The sequence below is a fragment of the Littorina saxatilis genome, linkage group LG13 (assembly GCF_037325665.1).
Source record: "Littorina saxatilis isolate snail1 linkage group LG13, US_GU_Lsax_2.0, whole genome shotgun sequence".
NCBI lineage: Eukaryota > Metazoa > Mollusca > Gastropoda > Littorinimorpha > Littorinidae > Littorina > Littorina saxatilis.
Window position 1 is genome coordinate 15,514,132 of NC_090257.1, and position 26,484 is coordinate 15,540,615.

The window sequence follows — 26,484 nt, forward strand, 5'->3', positions numbered from 1 at the left end:
CATTCTATCTCTCTCCCCCCCCCCTCTCTCTCCCCGCCCCACACCCTACTCTCAATCCCTCTGTTAATGCTCATGCCATTGCCCCCTTGCTTTCTCCACGATCATATCAAAACTTCTTTTTTCCCCGTTTTTATTCACATCGCAACTTCTGTTTTTGGTTTCATTGATTCATTCATATCGCTGTAAATTCCCTGCTGATATTTTTTATATAATTATGTACGTTCTGTGCAAAACCGCATGTGGTGGCTTTTTTCACTTTTGCATCGTGAGTTAAAGATAGTACATCCAAGGCGCCATTTTGGAAAATTTTGTGACGATTTGGACCTTACAAAGTTCAAGGGATATTCCCTGAAATGTAATTTAGAAACACTTGCAATGACTTGTTCAAAACTGCTCCGAAACTATTCCAAATGATTACATAAATTTTGATCAGCGAGCGGTTTGCTTCGCCCAGCTCTCTTGTGTTAGGAGCCGGGTTCCCTTTGTCGTCAGTCATACTTTATTTGGTCCTCATTCGTCAAAGCAGATAAGAACTGTTTGATTGTGGAAATCAAACCTACAGTCTAGCAAACGCATGCATATTCCGTGCCATACAGGGCTAAAACACTTCGCATAATTTAGACAAACACACAGGTCGTTGGAGAATATCACGGTTAGAAATGACTACCAAACACAGTATTCAGATTTGAAAAATAGAACGCTCAAACACGAACTCTAAGACCTTCCTCTTGTGTTTTGTCATCTATTCAACGCCCAAAACGAACTATGTAGCTCTCGGCTCAATTTCAAATCTGTATCTCTAGGAATAGCGCATGCAATATTCAGGGGCGAAAGGTAGAACAAAAATCATGACTGGCGCACAAAGGCGTCACAATGAGAATTACAGTCTGGGATTCCAACTCAAAACAATGCCGTTTTCAATTTGAATAACATAGCGCTCAGACGTTTATTTTAAGGTATTTCTGGTCACGGTGTGGTCACAACCCCGAGCCTTAACTTTATAGCTCTTGGGGCGACGAGAGACCGTTTTCTTGTTAGACATTATCACTTTAACAGTTCACCCATTCGTGTAATGTGCCCTTCACCCTTGCAACTCTGCATCGCACCATTCATTTGCCGGTCATTCTAAATGACAGCCAGCGTGTGGACGTTTTACATTCTGCTCCGTTCAGAGCACTGTGCAACGATTTGTCTTTGTGTCAATTATAAGGACATACACAGCCAAGACATTTACACAACTATCCCACAGATGACCACACATACCTTTAGTGTTGCCAGCCCAACGAAACTTCGTGCGGTTTGTCAGTTCGCATCTCCCGCCAAAATGTAATTAACATTTCCCCTGATCACGTTCTGGGACAAAAGTCTGTGTGCGGTATGCAAAAATGGACCAAAATAACAGGTTTTACAATGTTGTTACGTAATCAAAAACAATGTCTTAGAAAGAATGATCTATTTTGCCGAGACTAACACGTAATTAGTTCACGTGCCTGAGAACCCTGCCCTGCCCCGGACATGCCTGAGGCATGACTGAAAAACCCCAGGGGCTCCATGCACAGTAACTTTAAGCCATCCCTAAACGCACGCTTGTTAACACGAGAAGAAAGTATGTTAAGCTCTCTGAAGGGTGAAGCAGTATAACAAGAAAATGCACGGCAATCTACATCCTGAACTCAGGTCAAAATGAGTTCGGCTCATCCTCTCCCTGACAGGATGCCTTGAGTTTCCTTGTCTGGTAAGGAAACCGATTTTTTTTTGTGTGGTTTTTTTTTATTTTTTTTATTTTTTTTTATTTTTACATATTTAGAGCTTTTTGTAATGTATTATTAATATAAGCAGATTCGCGATCGTCGATAATGATTTTTCATGGTGTTTTGTAATTTTTAAATTACAGAGGAATTTTTATTTTAGACAGTTTCAAGCGAGCTATTTTTCGCGGCTGTATTTACTGTGCAAACAACTCTAAATATGGTAAAAGTGTCACGTGATAATCAACCGTTTGGTTTCGGCGCTCACTGGAGCAGACGATTTTTTCTGTAACCAGTTGACAGTGATGAAACCATATATTACGGTCTCCTTCCGGCAGCAGTCCCAAAATTTCGACTTGTTTTGACCTTAGAACGATGTCTTTATCATAACTGTGAAGAACAGAACGGAGATCACTGTCGAAGTCGGCCAATCTGCAATCATTTTCGTCTGGCGAACACTGATCTCAAATTTAGATCAGTGCTCGCGAAAAACATATGGGAGATAACTCTGTAATTCTTGTTTTGATAGATTCGCGTAGGACTGTAGTGTCCGGTCAGAGAGACAACTGGCAATAGCCGTGGAGCGATTATCAGAATGGGCAATCTACTGATTGTACATACATGTATTTGTTTCTATCGCACAGAACCCGCCTGGTTCTCTGTAACTGTCGGCAAAGGTGAGTTAAACTGGATTTGTTCCTCTATATGATTCGCACTAATATTGTATCATCGCTTCCTCTTCTTCTTCTTCTTCTTCTTCTTAATTCTTGTTCTTGTTCTTTTTACATTTAGTCAAGTTTTTTTCTTCTTCTTCGTCTTCTTCTTCACCCATACCCGCCTCTGTCCCCCCGTCTTTGTCACTGTTTCTCTCTCGCTCTTTTTACATTTAGTCAAGTTTTGACTAAATGTTTTAACATAGAGGGGGAATCGAGACGAGGGTCGTGGTGTATGTGTGTGTGTGTGTGTGTGTGTGTGTGTATGTGTGTGTGTGTGTGTGTGTGTGTGTGTGTGTGTCTGTGTCTGTCTGTGTGTGTGTGTGTGTGTGTGTAGAGCGATTCAGAGTAAACTACTGGACCGATCTTTATGAAATTTTACATGAGAGTTCCTGAGGATGATATCCCCAGACTCGTTTTTCATTTTTTTTTTATAAATGTCTTTGATGACGTCATATCCGGCTTTTTGTAAAAGTTGAGGCGGCACTGTCACATCCTAATTTTTCAATCAAATTAATTGAAATTTTGGCCAAGCAATCTTCGACGAAGGCCAGACTTTGGTATTGCATTTCAGCTTGGAGGCTTAAAAAATAATTGATGACTTTGGTCATTACAAATCTGAAAATTGTAATTAAAATTATTTTTTTATAAAATGATCCAAAATTACTTTCATCTTATTATTCATCATTTTCTGATTCCAAAAACATATAAATATGTTATATTCGGATTAAAAACAAGCTTTGAAAATTAAAAATATAACAATTATGATCAAAATTAAATTTCCGAAATCGATTTAAAAACATCTTATTCCTTGTTGGTTCCTGATTTCAAAAACATATAGATATTATATGTTTGCATTAAAAACACGCTCAGAAAGTTCAAACGAAGAGAGGTACAGAAAAGCGTGCTGTGCAGCACAGTGAAACCACTATCGCGCTAAACAGGCTCGTCAGTTTCACTGCCTTTTGCACTAGCGGCGGACTACGGTCATTGTGAAAAAATGCAGTGAGTTCAGTTTCATTCTGTGAGTTCCACAGCTTGACTAAATGTAGTAATTTCGCCTTACGCGACTTGTTTTAAATTTGCGTGTGAAAAAGAGGGGACGCAGTAGCTCGAGCTCCGAACCATCTTTGAATAGCCTGGATTATGCCCCTTTTTTCTTTTTCCAAACCTAATTACTTTGTTTTAACAATACTTTTCGGCTTTAAAGCTTCCGTTATTCCCGCGTACACGATCATTTTCATTGCCAAGGCTTTCATGTGGAATATAATTATTTTTTCAGGCTCAGTGTTAGGCCCTGTTCTTTTCATTTTGTGCTCAAAACCACTGACTTTCTCAGTTAACTCTGTTGCTATTTCTAGTCAGTCATTTGCTGATGATTCCTAGCTTCAGGACTCCTTTCCCCCAGACCAAGCACTTACTGCAACCCAAAATATGCAACACTCTATCTCTCAAGTCAAGACCTGGATGACAGACAACAAGCTGAAGCTGAATGATGAAAAAACAGTCTTCACTCATTAAATCTAACCGTACTTCTTCTGCTCCACCCCTCTCTACTGCATTTAGAGTTTGTGACTCTGACGTTCCCTTTGTCTCTTCTGTACGCTATCTCGGATTCGTTGTATCAGATGACACGTCTCTGGACAAGCATATGACAAAATGTAAGTCTGCATTCCTTGAAATTCGACGCATCAGTTCCATTCAAAATTGCCTGACAGTCGATGCGACTAAAACTCGTATGTGTGCCTTTGTTTTGTCCAAGCTAGACTACTGCAATTCTCTTCTGTCAGAATGCCCGGTGTATATCATTAACAGACTTCAGAAAGTACAAAATGCAGCAACAAGACTAGTTCTTAAAGCACGCAAAAGAGATCATGCCAAATCACTCCTTCGCTCTCTCCACGGGTTACCTGTTGAAGCCCGCATTACCTACAAACTTTGTACTCTCTGTCATGGTTTTTTTCTTCTGTCAGACATCTCCTGTTTATCTCTCCGATCTGTTGACTGTGTTTACTCCTCCTCAGATCGAGTCCCGACGTGTTCGCACTCCCCATGTTAGAACTAAACCGTTTGGACACACGGGTCCTTCTCCTATGCTGCCCCAAAACAACGGAACTCCCTCCCCCATAACATTCGCCACATTGAGTCAACAACCGCCTTTAAAACCGCTTTAACAAAAAACATTGTTCAAACTCTGTCTGGATTAATAGACTAACTGATCTGTTTAAAGAGGTGGATGTACATGATGTGTGTTGTGTCACAGTGTGTGTGTGTGTGTGTGTGTGTGTGTGTGTGTGTTTGTGCGTATGTGTGCGTGTGTGTGTGTTTAAATTGAGATAGTCCAAGGTTGATTGTACATGACTTATTGTGCGTTGTGTATCTATATGCATGGTACTGTCCTCAAGTCCGTTAAGCCCACTGTCCCTTTTTAAGGGGCGCTGAATGAAATCCATTTCTGACATACATTTTGAGGTGATAGTTCAGATTTATTTTCTTAATTGGACTTAATGTGATAACTAAACAAGGACTTTCAACATCATCAGGGCCATCATCTGTCCACAACTACAAAACGTGGTGCTGGCCACTATCTACCTAGTTTCTGCATTGATGTCAGAATCCAGCAGGCGTTCTATTGCCATGGTTTAGGATGTCCGGCCAAGACAAGCATCTTCCACTGGTCGCCTCAGAGTACACCTACCCTGGCTATGAACTAGCACTAACTATTTCTGTGGTATCTTTTCAGGGTGGCAGTAATGAACAGCTTCGGTCAGGTCAAACATACTCTGAACTACAAACAAGATCTTGCTTTTTGAGTTGAGGTAACCATTCATATATCACTTTGCCTTATAAATCAATACCTGTTCAACTTCAAGATTTCTCTCTCTCCCATCCTCAATTTTTCATTTTCTCTTTGGTGAGTCAGGTTGTGACTTAAGTTTTGTTCACATGGCAGACTTTGTACCAACTTTCCCCCTACTTTGAAACAATTTTAGTCAGCGCCAAATCAAATTAAAATTGCTGCCCTTGTGAATAGCGCAAACGCTCAAACTTGTTTTAAGCGACGATTCTTGTCAGACTTTGAAGGCCAGTGCAGCTATCGGGGCTATCGGAGCTACCTCCTAATGCAGTAAGAGCAGTTTGGCGATAGTTTGGCTATAGCTAACCAATCAGAAAGCGGCGATAAGAAAAGTCTGCGGAATATCTTTGTTATTCCACGGCCAAGTCCAGCAGTTTGGAGTCGCTGCTAAGTCTTACCTTAATTGTTTCTAAATTGCTGGAGCCGTTCACATGGCTGACATTTTGCCGACAACCCAAGAGGTATTTTCAGACGACTAAGTCGGGGAAAAGTTGTTTGCTCGTCTGCCATGTGAACAGCACTTAAATGTTTTCAGATGATCTGAAAATCTAGGCAGGGGTATAGTTTTGTGTCAGTGTGATTATTCATCCATTTATTTCAACTCCTTTCAGTTTCAGTGCAGTATTGAGTGACTGTCAGCTCGCTCCTACCCTCTGTGTGTGTGTGTGTGTGTGTGTGTGTGTGTGTGTGTGTGTGTGTGTGTGTGTGTGTGTGTGTGTACCCCCGTTTCCACAGGTTTGGTTGCCTAAATCACCATAAGGCAACCATCCACACGTGGATGGCAACCTAAACTCTGGATGCCAACCTAATTGTGTGGATGGTCGCTTCATTTAACACCGTTAAATTGACTTTTTTGACGGAAAGAATGTCATAACAATGTTCAAAATGACATTCTTTCCGTCCTCTATAGGCGACGAAATAGGTCAAATTTTGTGCATTTTATAGTGCAAAATTCTTCGATGCCGGAGCGAGTACTGCACCCAGTGCTGTTGTAGTGCAAGTGCACTAGAAAGGCACTACACCCAGTGCCGCCTCTTAGGTAACCATCCACACTTTAGGTACGTGTGTGTGTGTTTGTTGTAAGAGTTGTTTTGCAATTGCATACATTTTCATCAAGCATTAACTATTTCTGTGATATCTTTCCAGGGTGGCAGTAATGAACAGCTTCGGTCAGGTCAAACATACTCTGAACTACAAACAAGACCTTGCTTTTTGAGTCGAGGTAGGTAACCATTCATAGATCACTTTGCCCTATAAATCAGTAACTGTTCAACTTCAAGATTTCTCTCTCTCCCAACCTCAATTTTTCATTTTCTCTTTGGTGAGTCAGGTTGTGACTTAAGTTTTGTTCACATGGCAGACTTTGTACCACCTTTCCCCATACTTTGAAACAATTTTAGTCAGCGCCAAATCAAATCAAAATTGCTGCCCTTGTGAACAGCAAAAACGCTCAAACTTGTTTTAAGCGACGATTCTTGTCAGACTTTGAAGTCCAGCAGTTTTTGGAGTCGCTGCTAGGTCTTACTTTAATTGTTTCTTAATTGCTGGAGCCGTTCACATGGCTGACTTTTTGCCGACAACCCAGGAGGTATTTTCAAACGACTAAGTCGGGGGAAAGTTGTTTGCTCATCTGTCATGTGAACAGCACTTAAATGTTTTAAGGTGATCTGAAAATCTAGGCAGGGGTATAGTTTTGTGTCAGTGTGATTATTCATCCATTTATTTCAACTCTTTTCAGGGCAGTTATTGAGTGACTGTCAGCTCGCTCCTACCCTTTTCACACTTTTTTCCGTCTGTGTGTGTGTGTGAGAGTTATGCCCAGTAATTTGAGAAAACATAATGGACCAGTCTCTATGAACCTTAACTGTCAAATTCTCTCAAAGATTTTATTCATTTAAAAAAAAATATTCATCAAATGTAAAAGAATGTAGTGTCCGCCAGCCATACTCATAGTAATAGGCTCATTTTTCTCAGTTTTATTATTCAGAGGATTTATTTTTTAGTATGTTTTTCATAAAAAGGTGGAGGGTGGATGTTAAAAAAAATGGCCGCCAACGCTGCACAGAACTGTGTACCAAATTCTGTACAGCGAAGGCGGCCTGAATCCTGACCTACACTGCTTGCGCGCACCTCACTATGTCATTCAACGTTTGACTTCAGCCGGGGTAACTTCCGGTCGGCTGAACAGCGCTCACGGCTAAGCAATCTCCTATTAGTCAAAGCAGGCGAAGTGGGGGAGACCGTGAGAAAACACACACACACACTTACGTGCAAAACATTATCCATCAGCTTAGCCGGATTTCGTACCTCCGTTACCTTCTAAGACAACAGCTAACCCTCAGCCACGATTAAAAATCCATTTTCGCCATAAAAACTCGTCCTTTCATCTGCAACACAATATTTGAGCGCATATACACGGTTCTCACGAAATCAAAACAACCATGCGGACCCGCCATGTCTGTGCCGAATTGCTCCACGTGACTTTCAATACAAAACTAGTAAAACCAACAACACCTTTTTTTCATCCATCGTGTTATTTCCACAATTCATGAAATCTAAGCTTATGTTAAAAATAAACTATGTGCAAAGCAAATACTAACATATTTCATTGTTTATGTTATGAGCAAGTCACATCTTCAATCTGCAATTCGAGTGATGTTTTAGTCGATTTGTGTTTTTGAGATGTTTTGGGTAAAGAGACCACGTGCTGTTTACACGCCTAAAGTTTACGCTGCTTTCTTCTGGATTTTGCGATGGCACAAGCAATGCTAACTTTGGTGAGTATGATAAATATATTTTGTTTTATTCATAACACTCGATGTATGTGTCCTGGCATCTGTCTCTTATTTTCTGTGACTGTATTTTTACGTGTGTTATTTTCACGATCGATGCTTATTCACACGAATACCTCGGCTTATTTTCACAAACGTAAAGGGACCTTACTCTCGCATTGTTTACATTCGAGTCTCGAACGACTTTGAAACATTTATGTCGATGCGAAGGTTGCTCTTTCGTGTTTTTGTCTGTTTCTGTGTTCGCAGTAATCCTACTGTACCTCGGGAACTAATAATCTATTGCTTACGAAAGGTCTGTTCCCTGTTATTTCGGCAATTCACTAAATCGCTACCTAATTTTCGATCGAAAGTGTTTCACTTTCATGTCAGTGTCTTGTCTTGTCTTTCCGTTATTGCCCACAATCAGCAATAGTGATTACTTCGGCAGTGTTAGTACACAAGCTTTGATTGTCCTATTGCGATCGAGTAGATTTCGTGATCTCTGTGACATGCAAATAAGCCAGTAGCATGTGGTTGGGGTGGTTTAAAACAAATGGTTACGGTGGTGATGATGTGACATCTCCCAGAAAAATCAAACAAGGAGACAAGTCTGGTGCTTTTGAATAACACTCTTTTAATAAGTTCGCACCTAATTAGTTTCATGTTAGGGCAAGAAATCTGGGTAAACTATACACACACAAGAATATCTATACATACCTGTAGTAGAATCATCATCACAAAAGAAAAAATCAATGTATTGGACACCAGTACAGTTTTTCACACCCTCACACATGATTTATCATGCAGTTAATCCTGACATTGATTGAATGTGAAAATTCATTTTCTCGTCCAATATAATTCATATAGATAATTTAAGTTGGTTGATTTGTACTCTTCAAACAACTTCAAACGTTAATCATTAAGTTGATTAACTCAAAATTAAATGTATTTTAAACACTAACCTCATGATTCTGTAGATTTGGAAGCAGAGTTGTAAAGGAGATTGAGAATGAGAACACATTAACAATTTAATTAGTAGACATGAAGCATGTGAAATTTGTGTATAAAAAGGGTATAAAGAAAACCCCGTGTGCTCCTCTGTTCAATCATATTACTTCATCAGCACCATTTTAATGTTGTTCACTACAAAATTGAAATCATTGTAAAGTAATGCATTTGACTACAATTAAATGCTGCTGTGTGTGATGTATGTAGCATCTTTTGGTCAATCAAGTAAGATTCATTCAGTGATGATCAAAGATGGAACTTACTGTCATGGTTTTATCATCAGCCTACACTGCCCCAGTAGCTAACACAACCTTAATTTGAATTAAATTACAGGCAACACGTGCACAGACCCTACAGTGCTGCGGCTGTTCAAGGAACAGCACCTGTCAAAGTGTCAGATGTTCCTGTAAGAACAACATAACCCGATGCACAGACTGCGGCAGTAAGAAGTGCAAAAACAAGGGACTGGTAACGACAGTGAGCAATTTGTTGTGTTTTGGAAAGTGTGAAGTCTTGCTCCTTCTCTGATAAAATGACAGTCAAGTTGAGAAATGTAATAAATTCTGAAATGTAAACAGATACTGTTTTATTAATACATTTACAGTGTCAAATAAAATTAGCATGACATTCTTTGAGAGTTTTACCAGCACATGGTTTGTTGTAACTGTAACTGTAAGTCTGTTTTGAAATGGAAGCATTGGCATTGATTTAGTTTGAATTAGTGGTAGTATGGCTTCTCATACATGTGTGTGTGTGTGTGTGTGTGTGTGTGTGTGTGTGTGTGTGTGTGTGTGTGTGTGTGTGTGCTCATATCCTTATTCTAAATTTAAAAAAAATAAAAATTAATGGGCTGGGTAAGAATCATCTCTACTCTAGAATGTAAATGACAGAATCATAACATTTTCTGAAAAAATTCTAATGAAACATCACTGCTACTGATAGCTTGTGTTCTTTGAGATATATACCAGTACTATCTCTTATCATGCTCAGGATCATTGAGTCCATTTTCAACTCATTTCATTATCAGGAACAGGATTTGAACGCTGTTCATGAGGTAGCTACAACCTCTGCTCTGAATGCAAGTACAACCATCCACATTCCGTATGCAGCAGAGAGCCAGAGGAATTCTGGAGAAACGCCGAGGAACCTGAGGCTGGAGGTGGCTTCTGCAGCTGTCAGGGCCGAAGAGGCTGCCGCTGGTGATGCTGTGAAGGTAAGATCCTTACTGATACAGTTGAACACAAAGTGTGTGTGGAAGTGTCATTGAAAAACTTGTGAATGTTTCCAGTTATTTGTTTTGTCTTCTGGTGTACATCTTAAATCTTGTCATTGGCTGTAAGTTGACACCACATGAAGAACACAGTCTTTGACAATACTTCACCACAGACACAGAATAGTTCAGCATTCATAGACAGCTGTTTGTTCAATTACAGCTGTAATTGTGTACACAACTTGATGCATGTCACTCTGTGGCTCTGTTTGGCTCCTGCCTACCTGCACAATAAAAGATGATAATAAAATAAGAATTACACATGTCTTAAAATCAATGTTCAATTTGGGTTAATTATTTTCAATATTGATAATATAATCCTATCAACAGTATCATGAATTTTAATGATATTTGATTGCACTGTGACAATACTAAAAAAACAAAGAAATGACTAGTAATAGTAGTATGTGTATGAAAATAGATGATGTTATAAAACAAGTCTAGCTGGATTTTGGAGAGCTGGAAGATTTTTGCCCCAAACCACGGGGCAATCAACAAGAGTGCTCATCTGCAGAAACACATGAGCGTGGTGAATAACTATATCTGATGTGTATCAGTCGAACTATCAAAGACGCACCTGCACCACAAATCATGTGACCTCATCCAGAACACATTGTTAGCCATCTGTGGGGCAGCAGTGATTACTTCATCACATTCTGAACTACGATGAGTAAACTTTCAAAGGAAAAGGGCCACATGTTGATCGCACATGGCATATCATACAAAAGCATACACATCTGAGTTAGTAATTATATTGATTGCTGGTCAGCAGTGCTGTGCTAGAGCGCCGAGAAATCCTAACATGGTTATTTGTGGAAAACGGCTATTCGGCACAAAAAGTACCACTTGATTCTTTGTAATCTAGCCCGCACTACCCTCTCTCTACATCCCCATCTCCTTTTCATGGCTGCTGTATAATTATGTTCTTCTCTCTTTGCAGGAAGCTCTCGCTACACTGACTGCAGTGGAGAAAGATGCAGTGCTTCAGAGGATGGCACAGAAGGACCCCTTGTACGTTTCTTGCTTCATCCGTGATGTTCATGCCCATGTGAACACTGAGCGTGTTGATAACAGTGACGTTCCTGGGTGGTGTAGGTGTGGCCACTGTGTGACCATGGAATCACAGAGAGAGAGATTGTGTTGTGGAAGGGAGGATGAATGTGTGACTAGCACACCAACATTTTTTGACTTGTGCATGAAGCCATCGGTTGTAGAGGTATGTGGTGTGCAGAATTATGGATATACATATCACCGCAGCAATCCTGAATTCAGCAATAGAAAATTCCGTTCAGCTGCATACAGGTTCTACACCTTGTGGCAATGGGGCAGCTTGGGTGCCAAACATCGTGTAGTGCTACCGTCCTGTGTGGTTGCCAGAATAAGGTGGGCCTTCCCTGATCCCAACCAGTCATACACTGGCTACCAGTCATGCAATGAATAAAAGTTTTCAAGACTTGTAACAGCTAGCATTGAAAAGGTTGATGGTAGTGTTTTCTTCTCACTTTACCTTTAGTAGACATAACCAAGCTAGGAGAAGGTAACTCTCGTGGAAAATCGGAAGTTCCCAAAACAGGGAGACAAAATTACACGCTTTCACCTTGTGCAGTTAGGCAGTCAGAACGTATTTTTTGCGTAGTTTTTGGTGTTAAAATCTGACCTACGATTTAAGAGCACACATCAGCCTCGAGGTGCAGCGCAATTTTGACGAATTTGTAGCCTTTTCTTATTGAGTATTTTTTCTGCAAAATATATTCAGGATCATCAAGACTTGAAAAATAAAGTGCACCCTGCTGAAAATACGATTTCTTGGTGGTTCGTTCGTTACTAATAACCGTCCTGATCACTTACATTAGCACCAGAGTGTGCGAAAGACTCAAAAATGCAGATGAAACACACCAACCTCGCTACTTCAGAGCTATTTTTAGCGTCCTCAATCACTAACTATTTTTCTATCAAATGCTTACGTAAAACCATAACGTCAAAACATGTTTGAATTTGTGTTTGCAACAATGTTCATCAAATTATTTTACGAACAACAAAACCACTGTAATTGGGAAAATGTCTTAATTCGCTCAATAACAATGGGTTCTTTCATACGTTAAATCCGGAAAGTCATATTTAGCATCATAAAGAATTGTTCATAAACCTAAAAATACACTAAAGTCTTTTTCAAAAACTATAGTCTGTTTCAATGACTTTCAGCAATTTTCCACATTATAAATCGAGATATAGACACATTGAAAGAAATTTGGTTTTCCTGATCACGAATCATTGTGTGAAACTTTCTTTCATGAACTGTATGTATTTTTCTAGAAAAAGGCGTGTCCTCTGTTTTGGTGCACTACCTCTGTTTAAAAAAAAAAAATATATATATACACTGCCACCATAATTCCTCTTTATTTGAATGAATGTCAACTTCAAAAAGATTGTTTTAGAGTGCCGAATAAAAAAAATCAATGCATGACGAATTTGAAAAAACAGTTGCTTATACCTACCTTTAGACATGTCATGAAAACATTTTAAATTCTAATAACAAAGAAACGTTACGTAATCAATATTTTATCTGATTCTTGAACATTTCATGAATCCAATAACATTGATGGGCCATGTTTATTCTGGCAATGCAATCACAATGATAATTGAAGAAAATGGGTCAATTAGGCAGTATGCTTTACTGAAACGAGCTGGACCTGTCTCAATCTTTGGATTTAAAGGCATATGTACGCGCTCCCGTGTTTACAAAGTGTAGTTTGCCCATAATCGATGTCAAACGCACCATAAGACCATATAATGACGATATGTCACCATGCGCGGACCATAATACATGCATTACAGCTTGTTCTAGCCTCTGAAAAAGTGAGGATGTCAACAAAGCCGCGGTGTTAGCTCCCTTGCATCAACGTTACATGTGTTGCCAAATCTATAAATAGGACGATCCAGATCAAAATGAAAATTAACATATCTCAACATTGAAGGGGTCCTAGACCACAATATTTTGCAGGGAACTTAATTTAGCATGTCTCCAGCTGTTGGTAAAGCAATTAGCGTGTATAGTCATCGAGTACATATGGCTTTAACCTAGCACTTCAAGTCTCAATGTAGGCTGGTTTTTTTTAGTGTTGATCTGTTAGTTTCAGACCAACAGATGGTTAAATGGATTTTTTTAATCTCTTGGCAGACTTGTTTTTCTGTCTTGTTGGAATAAGTTGCTGAACATTGCTTTATCTGACATTTAGTCAAATATGTATTCCAAACTGATGACACATACTTATTTTTTGCTTGATTTGGGAGATCCATTATTCAAGAGACATCACAGCTACATCCAAAATAGTGTGGTTGATTGATGTAAAAACACTTTTCCACCTTAGAACATGTTCTTAACGGGTGATAAGTGCATTTGCAGTCATGCATTTCATATGTACTATGTATTTGATAGAATATTCCTCTTCTTTATGATATTCTAGGCAACCGCTGCAGTTTAGTATATTTGTTTTATGGCAGTGTCACAACGAGAGAGATTGTGTTGTGGAAGCTTAGGAAGGCAACCAAACAGGATGGTGGCACTACACGAGCGTTCTTTTTACAATATTTGGTTTGTTTGCTTAACGCCCAGCCGACCATGAAGGGCCATATCAGGGCGGTGCTGCTTTGACATATAACGTGCGCCACACACAAGACAGAAGTCGCAGCACAGGCTTCATGTCTCACCCAGTCACATTATTCTGACACCGGACCAACCAGTCCTAGCACTAACCCCATAATGCCAGACGCCAGGCGGAGCAGCCACTAGATTGCCAATTTTAAAGTCTTAGGTATGACCCGGCCGGGGTTCGAACCCACGACCTCCCGATCACGGGGCGGATGCCTTACCACTAGGCCAACCGTGCCGGTTTTTTACAATATTACTGAATTTCAGACTACCAACTACTGTATGTTAGGAAATGAAATGTTTACTCCTCGAGAAAAGCACACCACATACCAATTCTTATGACATTTTTTTGACAGTGTTTATAAGTATGTATTTGCATTGTTCTGTTTATGATCTAATGTTCCTGTCTGAACAATGTAATATTTACAGTCAAAACAGTACATGATACATGTACTGTCAATGTACGAATAAGGTAGATGAACTTACTGGAGTGTTTCCCACGGCTTTCCTGTTGCTGGAACACAGTCCATGCCCCAGGATTCTTTCTCTGGGCCTTTCCCAGGTTGCGCAGGTAGAGTCCAGTGTCAGTCAGCCTGGCTGTGTGATTTCCTACCCCATATACCCCGTCCAGGCAAACGCAGAGAAGATCTGTAACGTCAAAAAAGATCTATTCCATTTTTTGACTGACATTTCCATGAATTATCTGTCATCGAAAAGTAAATAGTACATGTGCTGACTTTTTTTTCATAACAATTAACATATTTCATTTTTACAAATATGTATGCATGGAATAAAATGAAAACAAAATGATGATTGTGAAACGTTATAAAACTATATAAATAAGAACTCGGTGTTTTTATATCAGTGTCAATGTGCACACATATAATTACCAGGAATGTAGGAGTATTCCTTAGCCTCCATACGCTTGTATGCGACCCATTCCTTGGTTCGTCGCGACAGCTGGCAGTTGATATATGGGTTTCCATTTGAGGACAGTTGGTCTGCACGTGTCAGGTTGTGGTTGTGATCCAGGATCGCAATCATGTTCCTGAAACAATTGTCAGAGCATTTATCAACCTGCAAACAAAGGAAGTAGGCAGGAATGACAATGTCCACAATGAGAAAGAAGAGTAAGTTTTTGCCAGTCATAAAATGAAGGGGCTTATAAATACCATGTCAATATGTTGTGCCATAAAGTTGTTCAGTTGGAAAAAAGGATTAGTCACTAATAAAAACAAAAATAGGAATTTGAAAACACACGAACACATTCATAAATGTGTTTGTAACATAAAAAGGTATCAGTTGCACATGTTTACATTGAACTTTGGTGGTGACAGCTTGGTTTGAAACAAATCAAAAATATTGTATATACCTGATGCAATATCCATCATAGGAGAACTGAATTCTTTTGGGTGCGTAGTGCAGTAGCGTATGGGAGAAAAAGTTCTCTACTGAGGAGGTGTGTCTGGCTCTGCTGTAGTACTCCAAGGATGCCAGGAGGTTTGGATTCATGATGATCTTCCTGTTGACACAAATATAGAAATATGTTAGAGTTGTCCATTTATATTCTGCCACCCCAAAAATTGTTCACACTGACTTTCACGTATGGAAATATAGTTTCAGCATTGTCAGTTGTATGAAATGTAATGACATCTATTTCAGTTCAATGAAACAAACATTGTATTTGTACCTGTTCCTGTTCATAGGGAGGGGAGAGAGGGGGCTTTGGATAGGTAGAAAGACAGGAAGTGAGTTATGTTTGTGTATGAAGAAACATATAAATACATGTTTGTATCTTGTGTGGGCTGTTGTAATGCCCTGTAATAAAGTTAGATTGATTTTGAGTAATTTTCATTTCCTCACTTACTTTTTTGCGTGTGAATGCACATATGTACGCATGCTTGTGTCCGTGTGAATTAAGTTTACCGAAAGGCTTCACCATCCGGACTGCCTTCTATGAGTAAGGGCAGACTGGCATCTTTATCAGGGGCGTGGTGGCATCTGCCAACAGTCCATTCATGGATGCCTTGTACATGCCACAGTAGTCCAGCCCACCTTCGGTCCATTTTTTCTTGGTCGCCTTTACAGGCAACTGCACAGGACCAAAAGTGGGCCACTGTTGGCTTTGCCCATTTCTTCAGGGCTCTGCAATCCTTGTTTTTGGCACCAGTCAGGACCCTGGTTAACAAATGAAAAAAACCACATCACTATTCCGTCTATCATTTAAAATATGATATTGATAACAGTTCTCTTACACAATAAACAAAGCAAGCTTCTTTTTAAAATCTGAATTTTGTCCACTAAAAGTCAAACATTATCGTATTCTGTGTACATGGTCATACGTACGGCATCAGGAAAACAAAATTGGGTTGACACTAAATTTGTCAGAGAACCTGTACATACATTTCTGCAATGTTTTTCCCCTTGTGCCATAGGTCCATTGAATGGAAAATGGTGTCCTCTTCACCTGGAAGTAAAAACAGATTCTGTATTTCACAGCTGCATGTGTATGTTCTATGTATGTATATATGATCATCTAGTTTTTGTTCAAAAAGTAGACATGCAAGCTTTTTGTTTGTCAGTCTTCCTTGACCTCTCTTGATTTGACACATACTTTACAGTTTCTCAATATCTTAAAACATAAACGGCTTTGTTTCAAAATAGTTCTTTCTTTAGGCATAAAATTATGGCACTGGTTTTGGTCACATTTGATCCCATTAATTTTGTCAGTACCTAAGGCAGCTTTGATGACAGAGCTGGCATCCGACACAATTTCTTCAACTTGAAGATCTTTCATGGCAGGCAACCCCCTCTGGATGTTGTGGTACTCCATGGTGGCTGACTGCCTGTTTGTTGAGCGGTGGTCACAAAACTCTGCATGGACAATTGCTTTTGTGTCATATTCCATGAAGACTGTGGTAGCTTTGGACGCACAATATCCTGCAACAGCACATACAGCCAAATTCAGTTATACAGGTACCATGATTGGTTGCAAGTATTGAATTGTTCAAATGTGCACATGTATTGCAAGATATGACACATGCAATAGTATTTCTAATGCACTTTTCATTGCTTAGTTACAAGTGTTCATTCACAAAGACATGAAATTGAACAAGTAAGCAGAAGTAATACTTGACTGACCATATTGTTACAATCTTTTTTAGTCTTTATGTGGAAAGTATCTAGTTTTCATTGTGAACATGTTTCTAAGTGTTAAAATCTGTGACACACACAGTGACACACACACACACACACATTTAGTCAAACACATTTTATTTACAAACCTGGGGAGTCAAACCGTGTGTCCACAGCAACAACTTTTGCCCGAGTTTGTGTACGTGTTTCTTCCATTGATTTGGAATAATACGTTTTCAAGGGCTTGTAAAATAGCCGCTGCAACTTGAAAAATGTTGACCTCGCTGGAAAAGCAAGTTGCAGGAACTTAGCAAACTGTGCCATCTGGTGGTAAGTTAGGCCCGCCAGCAGTGTGCACAGCACCAGCAGCTGACCTGTCAAACTTTTGGCCCCATACCAGCGGGTAGAGGACCAGGTGTTCTTGTGCTGGTTCTGTGCAAATAAAATTTATTTATAAATAATCATGAAGTGATGCAGCATGCGTTACATTCAATAGGATTTAAGTAAGGGGCTGATAAACACATAATTTTGACAATGATATAGAGCAGGTCAATTGAGCATGGGTGTTTTTATAATCACATGTTACTGTTAAGATTGATAAGAAAATTCCACTTACCATACAATAGTATTCAAATCTTACTCCACCACCTGCAGTGGATTTCTTCGTCAATGTCACGCCTAATGCTGGAGCTCCACAGTTGTCACACGGTAATCTTTTCACAGTGTTGACAAGGACCGTCTCGTCAACAATATACCGCTTGTCAGCAATAGCTGCATTCAGGAACATTTTTGCATATTCATTGGGTGTCCTCAGCCTGTAACAAAATGAATTACTCAAATAGTTGTAGCCCAGGCTCTTGGTATGGACCTTCGTTCTGTTTCTGTATTTAATTGTTGCGAAATGTCTTTCCAAGCTTATTGACTCTATAAGTAGGCGCAATGGTTAACTAAAGAGAACAAAATACCAAGCACACAATGATACATCTGCATGCAAAAACAAGTTAATTATTCATATACAACAAAATGTGGTCCATACTTGGGGCCCTTGATCCTCACTAATCTCTTCAAAATAAACATAGAAATGTGACAGTATCCACATTTTGTCTTCATAGGGGAATTATTTCCAGGTCTTTGGGTGATGACAATTAAGCAATACAAATTATATTTATATACATCCAAAAGGTCAATTTTTAAAAATGTGCAAGCAATGTAAACTTACTGCTCTTCCTCATCAGGTTCATCTGGTTCATCGCCACCTTCCTCGTCTTCCTCCTCGGAGGAGTTTCCCTCATACATCAGATCATTGAAATCTTCATCCTATATAACAAAGGGACAGTTATGAATATATCTCTCTCTCACCACAATTTTACAAAAAATGAAACATTCGTATTCGTGTACTCTCTCTCTCTCTCTCTCTCTCTCTCTCTCTCTCTCTCTCTCTCTCTCTCTCTCTCTCTCTCTCTCTCTCTCTCTCTCTCATGCGATCGGTTTGACGTTTGTTTACATTGGAAACAAAAGTGTCGAGAGTTGTGCCCCTTACCGTGAACAGCACCCAAAAGAAAAATTATTTCGAAGGAAAGGTTTTGATTTTTAAAAGCATAATGTATGTATCGCAAAACATTTTTTATGACCAAATATTGAATGTTTACTTACGCTCATGTGCTCGAAGTCCATTTATAGACCAGTGAACGACTTTCTTCCAGTGTACACAAAACTGGCAGGCGTGCTTGGATGTCTTTTTACCGAAACGTAACAGTTGTACCGGATATGGCAATAGGTAGCAAGTTTTAACACATTCTTTTTTAGGCTATTCCTGGAATTGACCCCTTAGACGTCTGTTCTTGTTTTGGTAACGAGTGAATGCAGCAAATTCTGTCACCGTTGTTTGGTGATGCACTGACCCTTTCTATTATATTCACTAAAGTTAGGTAAAACTTCGTTCGTTTGTTGCAAGTAGACGTGTCAAGGTCATCTCGTGACACCGTCAGGGAAATGGCGACAAAAGACCATGTGTTGCGATTGATGTAACACATGTGTGCAAAACAAGAGGGATTAGCGATGGGGAAGTTTGACGCTTTTGCAGGGCATGAGGAACATACTCTTATAGGCAATGAAGGTAATTTGTAAAGCTGCTCCAGAATGTTTTGCAGTAAGTGAAATGTAATGCGGTTTTTCGTGATAGTTTTTTTTTCTCTTTATTTTGTCTTCGGTTGCTTTGGAAAGGGGTTTGCTCATCCGTGAGCGCTGTAGAGCCGACCGGAAGTTACCCCGGCCGAAGTCGAACGTTGAATGACACAGTGAGGTGCGCGCAAGCAGTGTAGGTCAGGATTCAGGCCGCCTTCGCTGTACAGAATTTGGTACACAGTTCTGTGCAGCGTTGGCGGCCATTTTTTTTAACATCCACCCTCCACCTTTTTATGAATAGACCACAGCTTTTGAAGTTTTGTATCCTGTTTTAAAAAAAGTGTAATTTACTGTATATTGTGTAAACAAAAAAGTAAACCAGCTGTTCACTTTCTTTGTACCAATTGAAGTTCTGTAACCTGAATGTTTTTTTGAGAGTTTTTTGCAATTGCATACATCTTCATCAAGCAATAACTATTTCTGTGATATCTTTTCAGGGTGGCAGTAATGAACAGCTTCGGTCAGGTCAAACATACTCTGAACTACAAACAAGACCTTGCTTTTTGAGTTGAGGTAAGTAACCATTCATATATCACTTTGCCTTATAAATCAATACCTGTTCAACTTCAAGATTTCTCTCTCTCCCATCCTCAATTTTTTATTTTCTCTTTGGTGAGTCAGGTTGTGACTTAAGTTTTGTTCACATGGCAGACTTTGTACCACCTTTCCCCCTACTTTGAAACAATTTTAGTCAGCGCCAAATCAAATCAAAATTGCTGCCCTTGTGAATAGCGCAAACGCTCAAACTTTTAAGCGACGATTCTTGTCAGACTTTGAAGGCTCGGGGCTATCGGAGCTACCTCCTAATGCCATAAGAGCAGTTTGGCGATAGTTTGGCTATAGCTAACCAATCAGTAAGCTCGATAAGAAAAGTCTGCGAAAAATCTCTGTTAAAGAATGTAGTGTCCCCCAGTCATACAATGTTACACTGTCAAATGGTAAACATTTTCCTCTGGCTACACTTCATTCTATCAGGTTCTATTTTTCTCTTTTTTTTCAGGTACCATGCCTCATGTAACAGAGTCTTGCACGATGTCAGCCGATCAAGCTCACACATCTTGGTGATCAGGGATATCTGTTTCGGCACAGTCGGTGGTGCTAAACTCTGGCGATGGGGGAGAAGTTCTGTCCAAGACACCACTCCTGTGCATCATCCAGAAAGCTGAAGAGTGACAAACCTTGACCCACATTCAGAGTGTAGGACTGATTATCTTAAGATAACATATAATCCTGAAACCAAATTTTAAAGCAGATTAATTCTTCTCAATCCAGAACTTGTCTTTAAATCATACTGCAGAGATTACATTCCCAGTGCTGCGATGGTTATTCACCACACACACTCAAGGTCCAACCCTGAAGTGATAGTCATGGGTTCACTACAGAGCCTTTTTGGAGGAGAGGGGTGTGTGTGTGTGTGTGAAGGTTTATGTAGATCGAAGTGGGTTCACATTGCATACTGTTTAAAAAAACAAAAAAGGGAACCAGTGAATAGTGGGCTTAGGCATTATAATTATGAAGTATTGTTTGTTTTAGTATGTGGGGATTTTATTTGTGAAAATTCTGTTTTTTTTCTGTTTTTTTCTCTGTTCACCAAAAATAAATAAAGGGATGTGATGGCAGAGGAAGTTTCAAAGCTCTCGGATGCATCTCTGGGTATCAAAGTGTATTTGACTCCAAATAGACAAACTGAAGTTGAAAATGTAATTTGCACGATTTTGTTTGAGATACCCTAGGCATTCACTTTACTTTTTCCCATTGATTGCACATGAAATAATTAATTTGCTTGTCTGTTGATCGGTGAGAGGATTTACTGATTTATTTCAATTACAAACGGTTTGTCAGCAGGTTCATTTAGATTGATTCTCATTATCCTAAAATCATGTATTGATTTACCATACTTTGCAAGCAGGAGATTTTATTCCAAAATTGTAGGCAGAATATTTTAACTTTGATTTTTTTATTTAAACTGTCACATGTGGCTTTTTTGTTTGTCTAGAAATTGAGCAATTTGTATCCCCTGACTTGGAGTAGAAGAGTACATGTAGAATTTTTCTTGAGTACCTTGAAAGAGATATAGTATAGTTGGAATTAAAGGTATGACCTGAAACTGTCATTTTATGTTAAATTGTTGTGGATATGACGTGTGTGTGTGTCATGTGTGTGTCATGGCAAGAGGTGCCCTGCATCCATCAAACATATGGCTAAGATATGCCATTTATACAGCAAACATCTGAAATAATGTGGCATACATGGGGTTTTCATATAAAAATGTCACTATGACACGGCATGCATCTAATTTTCATATGACAATGTCACTTAAAATGTGGTAAACACGTGATTTTGACAAGTCATTTTCACCTTAAAGTCACATGGCTGACACTCTAGAACCATTTGCAATTTCTCTGTGGCTGACATATATTGTTTTACCATATGATTTTTACATGCCATGTCATATGTTATTCATATGTCCCGCATATTGCTCTGCTGCCTGGGCAGATGTCTCCTGGACCAGATACTGACCACATTATTGAGACTTAAAAGAACAATCGAGACGTGTCTATTGTGAGAAGATATTGACATCCTGCAAGGAATGCAACATCAGACTTGTGCAATATGTGAGTTGACTTGTTCAACAACCACTTGACACCTAAAGTGTTGCCCACAGTGTTTTCAGCTATTTGTCTAGTTTCAGGATGTCATATTATCATGAATCTGTTAATTTTGTTTTCGGTACACCTCCACCCCTAACCGGTTTGGTGTACTGTTCCCTGAACCATGTGGGCTAAAATATTCCATGTAGAAATGAAGTACCCACTGTGTAGGATAAAGTTCAGCATATTGAACAGAAATACATAATGGATTATGTTTTGTTTTTGCTTTTGCATTTGATGTGTATGCTTGTGCAGTTAGCTTAATTAAAGCAATTACAATACAGAGGAAATAACGTAACATAATGTTTAGATGTCTCAGTATATCTCATAACATGTACAAAGGTCTTTTCGTTAGTCTTTTTACGGTTGCCTATTGTTTCTTCTTTTGGAGTCGTCACTTTTGCTTGTGATTGCGTATCAGCTTTTGATGACTTTAATGTCATTTTCCTACAAGTATTGCTCTAAGCGAGATAATTTTAACAATTCAACAATAACCTTGTGTGATTCTTGTTTAGTCGCCACGTTTGCTTGTGATTGCGTATGAAGATCAGCTTTTAATGACTTTAATGTTATTTTCCCCCAAGTAATGCTCTATATAACTGTCTAAGGGAGATAATTTGAACAATTCAACAATAACCTTGTGTGATTCTTGTCTATTTGTAAATGTTACAAAGCCTAGGAATTATCATCCAGCTAATATACATCTCTCAATTCTTGTTTCCTATTTTGTGAAAATTGTTCCTATTTGTTAATTGAACGTTTTAATGAGATGTATGCTTATTTCCAATAATGACTTTCACTCGAATCGAGTGGACGAAACAGCAATCATTTTGGCTAAGGTCATCACAAATTATGACGCATTTGTGTGTGTGTGTGTGTGTGTGTGTGTGTGTGTGTGTGTGTGTGCGTGTGAGTATGCGTGCGTGTGTGTGTGTGTGTGTGTGTGTGTGTGTGTGTGTGTGCGTGATTGTGTGTGTGTCTGTGCATGTGTGTTGGAATGTGTGTGTGTCTTTGGGGGAGAAGGGGGGCGGGCGTGTGTGCGTGCTTGCATGTGTAGAGGGTTCGGGAACACGATGTTTCGTTTGATTTTTCATGTGTTACGGACTCACTCTGGACTCTCACTCACGGACACAACATATGACATTGTGACAACAAACAGAATACTGGCATGGCAAACTTTATTTCTGTGTCTCTCGATCTTCCCTCCTCCCCTTCGCCAACCCGACCGAAGCCGGTGGCTACAAGCCACAATGCAAAGTTGACTACATCTCCTGAGTTAGTGGAGCACACAACAAAATACGTCCACACTCTTCCGAAGTTCTCAAAGTTCTCTTTCACACCCTAGCATGTACATACATAATCAAACTTTAGCTAGAGTCACACACATCCAATCAACATCTTAGTAACCACCCGTAACCACGACACTCTCAGCAGGTTCCGTGTTTTATCCAAGCGGAGCGCGGGCGAAGCCCGCGCGTAGCGAGGTAGTTTTTTTTTTCATCTCCCAGCACTGAACATTTTTTTGCCAAGTGGTGTCTGTCTGGACATTGTTCTAGAATTCATCTTTTAGCACAATATTAGCGACACTGTTTGGACAATTCTATTAAAATTAGGCGTACAAACTGATTTTGTTTCGGGGAATCCTCTCAGAGGATCAGAATTTTCATATAATATCATCGGAAGCTGTTACAACGGGAAAATGTGAAACTTTTGTCACTTTTTAACATGGAATTTCATCTTTGAGCGTTTCAAGCGGACTTTAATAAAATAGTTATTTGCGAATTATGCAGCGGAAGACACTCACCGGTTCAACATGTGTATGGTCGTTAAACCTCAAAACATTTCAGTAAGTGGTTTAGACAAACACCTCCGCCATGGGAGGGTGACTGGTTTGTAGCTGAAGAGTTTTTTTTCTAAAGTGTGTTCTAAATACAAATGACGTACTGGTAATGATGTAATGAGTTGTTCTAATCTTGTTCTTGGAACTCTTGCTGTTCCAAGCTTGTTCTTAGCAAGTCTTGGTGACGAGAACAAAGACTATCAATGAAATCTTTAGAAATAACCTCTGACAACGACGACGATGACGACGACGACGACGATAACAACAACAACAACAAATGACATCGACGACGACGACGACAACAACAACAACAACAACAACAACAACAACAACAACAAAAACAACAACACGAGAACAACAACAATCACGACAACGAACATGACAACAACAACACCAACAACTACGACGACAACTACAACGACTGGGTTATGATGACATCACCAATGATTTAAAGGCCGTTAAAAAATCGTTAAATCCTATTTCTTCACTGATTCTTATGAAATTTTAAAGGTTGGTTTGTTGTCCCCAACTTATTTTCACTCCATACTTTTCCAGAAGAAAAACATAATTTTGGCAGTTAAAAACCGTTAAATTTCAATTCTTCACCGATATTTATGAAATTTTGTGGGTAGGTTCGTTGTCCCCAACTGATTTTCACTCTATACTTTTCCAGAAGAAAGACATAATTTTGGCAGTTAAAAAACGGTAAATTTCAATTCTTCACCTATCTTTATGATGTCCCAAACTGAATTTTAAGACATACTTTTCCAGACAAAAAACCTTATTTTTGGCAGTTAAAAACCGTTAAATCTCAATTCTTCATCGATATTTTTATGAAATTTTGTGGGTAGGTTCGTTGTCCCCAACTGATTTTCACTCCATACTTTTCCAGAAGAAAAACATAATTTTGGCAGTTAAAAACCGTTACATTTAAATTTTCACCTATCTTTATGAAATTTAGTGGGTGGGTCCGTTGTCCCAAACTGAATTTCAAGACAAACTATTCCAGTCAAAAAAACTTATTTTTGGCAGTTAAAAACCGTTAAGTCTCAATTCTACAGCGATATTTATGACATTTTGTGGGTAGGTTTGTTGTCAGATTTGACATGATGGCAGAATTGAAAGTGTGAGATATCCTGATGTTTCACAATTTATGCTGCATAATTCAGCCCCATAGGCGCTTGAATTTTAGGTGGAGTTGGGTTTTTTTTCAGCCCAAACCAGTAACCCCCACATGGTTTTCATGTCCCTTTCTGAGAGACTTCAAGAAGTTTCAATTTGACGTCATGATTAGCCTGCCGCATTAGCAAGTATGAAAACACGTCATCGATGACACATTTTAAGAGAGAGAGAGAGAGAGAGAGAGAGAGAGAGAGAGAGAGAGAGAGAGAGAGAGAGAGAGAGAATCATGTACACACAGATGGACGACTTCGCTTGGGGTATGTACTGCCCGGCAGTACACATCTACTTAATCCAAGCGGAGCGCGGGCGGAGCCCGCGCGTAGCGAGGTAGTTTTTTTTTTCATCTCCCAGCACTGAAAATTTTTTTGCCAAGTGGTGTCTGTCTGGACATTGTTCTAGAATTCATCTTTTAGCACAATATTAGCGACACTGTTTGGACAATTCTATTAAAATTAGGCGTACAAACTGATTTTGTTTCGGGGAATCCTCTCAGAGGATCAGAATTTTCATATAATATCATCGGAAGCTGTTACAACGGGAAAATGTGAAACTTTTGTCACTTTTTAACATGGAATTTCATCTTTGAGCGTTTCAAGCGGACTTTAATAAAATAGTTATTTGCGAATTAAGCAGCGGAAGACACTCACCGGTTCAACATGTGTATGGTCATTAAACCTCAAAACATTTCAGTAAGTGGTTTAGACAAACACCTCGGACATGTGAGGGTGACTGGTTTGTAGCTGAAGAGTTTTTTTCTAAAGTGTGTTCTAAATACAAATGACGTACTGGTAATGATGTAATGAGTTGTTCTAATCTTGTTCTTGGAACTCTTGCTGTTCCAAGCTTGTTCTTAGCAAGTCTTGGTGACGAGAACAAAGACTATCAATGAAATCTTTAGAAATAACCTCTGACAACGACGACGATGACGACGACGACGACGATAACAACAACAACAACAAATGACATCGACGACGACGACGACAACAACAACAACAACAACAACAACAACAACAACAACAACAACACGAGAACAACAACAATCACGACAACGAACATGACAACAACAACACCAACAACTACGACGACAACTACAACGACTGGGTTATGATGACATCACCAATGATTTAAAGGCCGTTAAAAAATCGTTAAATCCTATTTCTTCACTGATTCTTATGAAATTTTAAAGGTAGGTTTGTTGTCCCCAACTTATTTTCACTCCATACTTTTCCAGAAGAAAAACATAATTTTGGCAGTTAAAAACCGTTAAATTTCAATTCTTCACCGATATTTATGAAATTTTGTGGGTAGGTTCGTTGTCCCCAACTGATTTTCACTCTATACTTTTCCAGAAGAAAGACATAATTTTGGCAGTTAAAAAACGTTAAATTTCAATTCTTCACCTATCTTTATGAAAGACATACTTTTCCAGACAAAAAACCTTATTTTTGGCAGTTAAAAACCGTTAAATCTCAA

The 26,484-nt window shown here is 39.2% G+C and overlaps 2 protein-coding genes and 1 long non-coding RNA gene across 4 annotated transcripts; 2 read left to right on the forward strand and 1 right to left on the reverse strand.

Moving 5' to 3' along the window:
• Positions 1–29: 29 nt before the first annotated feature.
• Positions 30–22,816, forward strand: LOC138983706 (uncharacterized). 2 transcript variants are annotated; one of them, XR_011461235.1, is made up of 5 exons: positions 30–2,425; positions 5,205–5,280; positions 6,465–6,540; positions 19,776–19,851; positions 20,339–22,816. It is a non-coding gene; the product is annotated as an uncharacterized lncRNA (long non-coding RNA). The 2 variants fall into 2 exon arrangements; XR_011461234.1 differs by lacking the exon at positions 30–2,425 and having other exon boundaries at positions 3,241–5,280.
• LOC138983705 (uncharacterized) lies at positions 8,277–15,863 on the forward strand. The gene is made up of 4 exons (XM_070357015.1): positions 8,277–8,405; positions 9,434–9,577; positions 10,128–10,313; positions 11,311–15,863. Exons 1-4 carry the CDS (start codon positions 8,307–8,309, stop codon positions 11,809–11,811), a joined length of 930 nt encoding a protein of 309 aa, XP_070213116.1. The 5' UTR covers positions 8,277–8,306; the 3' UTR covers positions 11,812–15,863.
• On the reverse strand, positions 9,932–18,557 carry LOC138983704 (uncharacterized). The gene is made up of 10 exons (XM_070357013.1): positions 18,374–18,557; positions 17,771–17,969; positions 17,304–17,586; positions 16,753–16,959; positions 16,423–16,486; positions 15,946–16,197; positions 15,392–15,541; positions 14,910–15,067; positions 14,506–14,667; positions 9,932–10,594 (listed from the first exon to the last, which is right to left on the reverse strand). The coding sequence occupies exons 1-10, from the start codon at positions 18,448–18,450 to the stop codon at positions 10,563–10,565; spliced, it is 1,584 nt and encodes a 527-aa protein (XP_070213114.1). The 5' UTR covers positions 18,451–18,557; the 3' UTR covers positions 9,932–10,562.
• Positions 22,817–26,484: the final 3,668 nt, after the last annotated feature.

What these genes read in the sequence shown, in the direction of transcription:
- LOC138983704 (XM_070357013.1), bottom strand. Translation starts at nt 18,450, where the DNA reads ATGTATGAGGGAAACTCCTCCGAGGAGGAAGACGAGGAAGGTGGCGAT. An exon ending in CACACGGTTTGACTCCCCAG is followed by an intron (nt 16,960 to 17,303) that starts GTTTGTAAATAA and finishes GTGCTGTTGCAG; the next exon opens with GATATTGTGCGTCCAAAGCT. An exon ending in TATGATGGATATTGCATCAG is followed by an intron (nt 15,068 to 15,391) that starts GTATATACAATA and finishes CAATTGTTTCAG; the next exon opens with GAACATGATTGCGATCCTGG.
- LOC138983705 (XM_070357015.1), top strand. Translation starts at nt 8,307, where the DNA reads ATGTCGATGCGAAGGTTGCTCTTTCGTGTTTTTGTCTGTTTCTGTGTT. An exon ending in ACAAGGGACTGGTAACGACA is followed by an intron (nt 9,578 to 10,127) that starts GTGAGCAATTTG and finishes TTTCATTATCAG; the next exon opens with GAACAGGATTTGAACGCTGT. An exon ending in CCGCTGGTGATGCTGTGAAG is followed by an intron (nt 10,314 to 11,310) that starts GTAAGATCCTTA and finishes CTCTCTTTGCAG; the next exon opens with GAAGCTCTCGCTACACTGAC.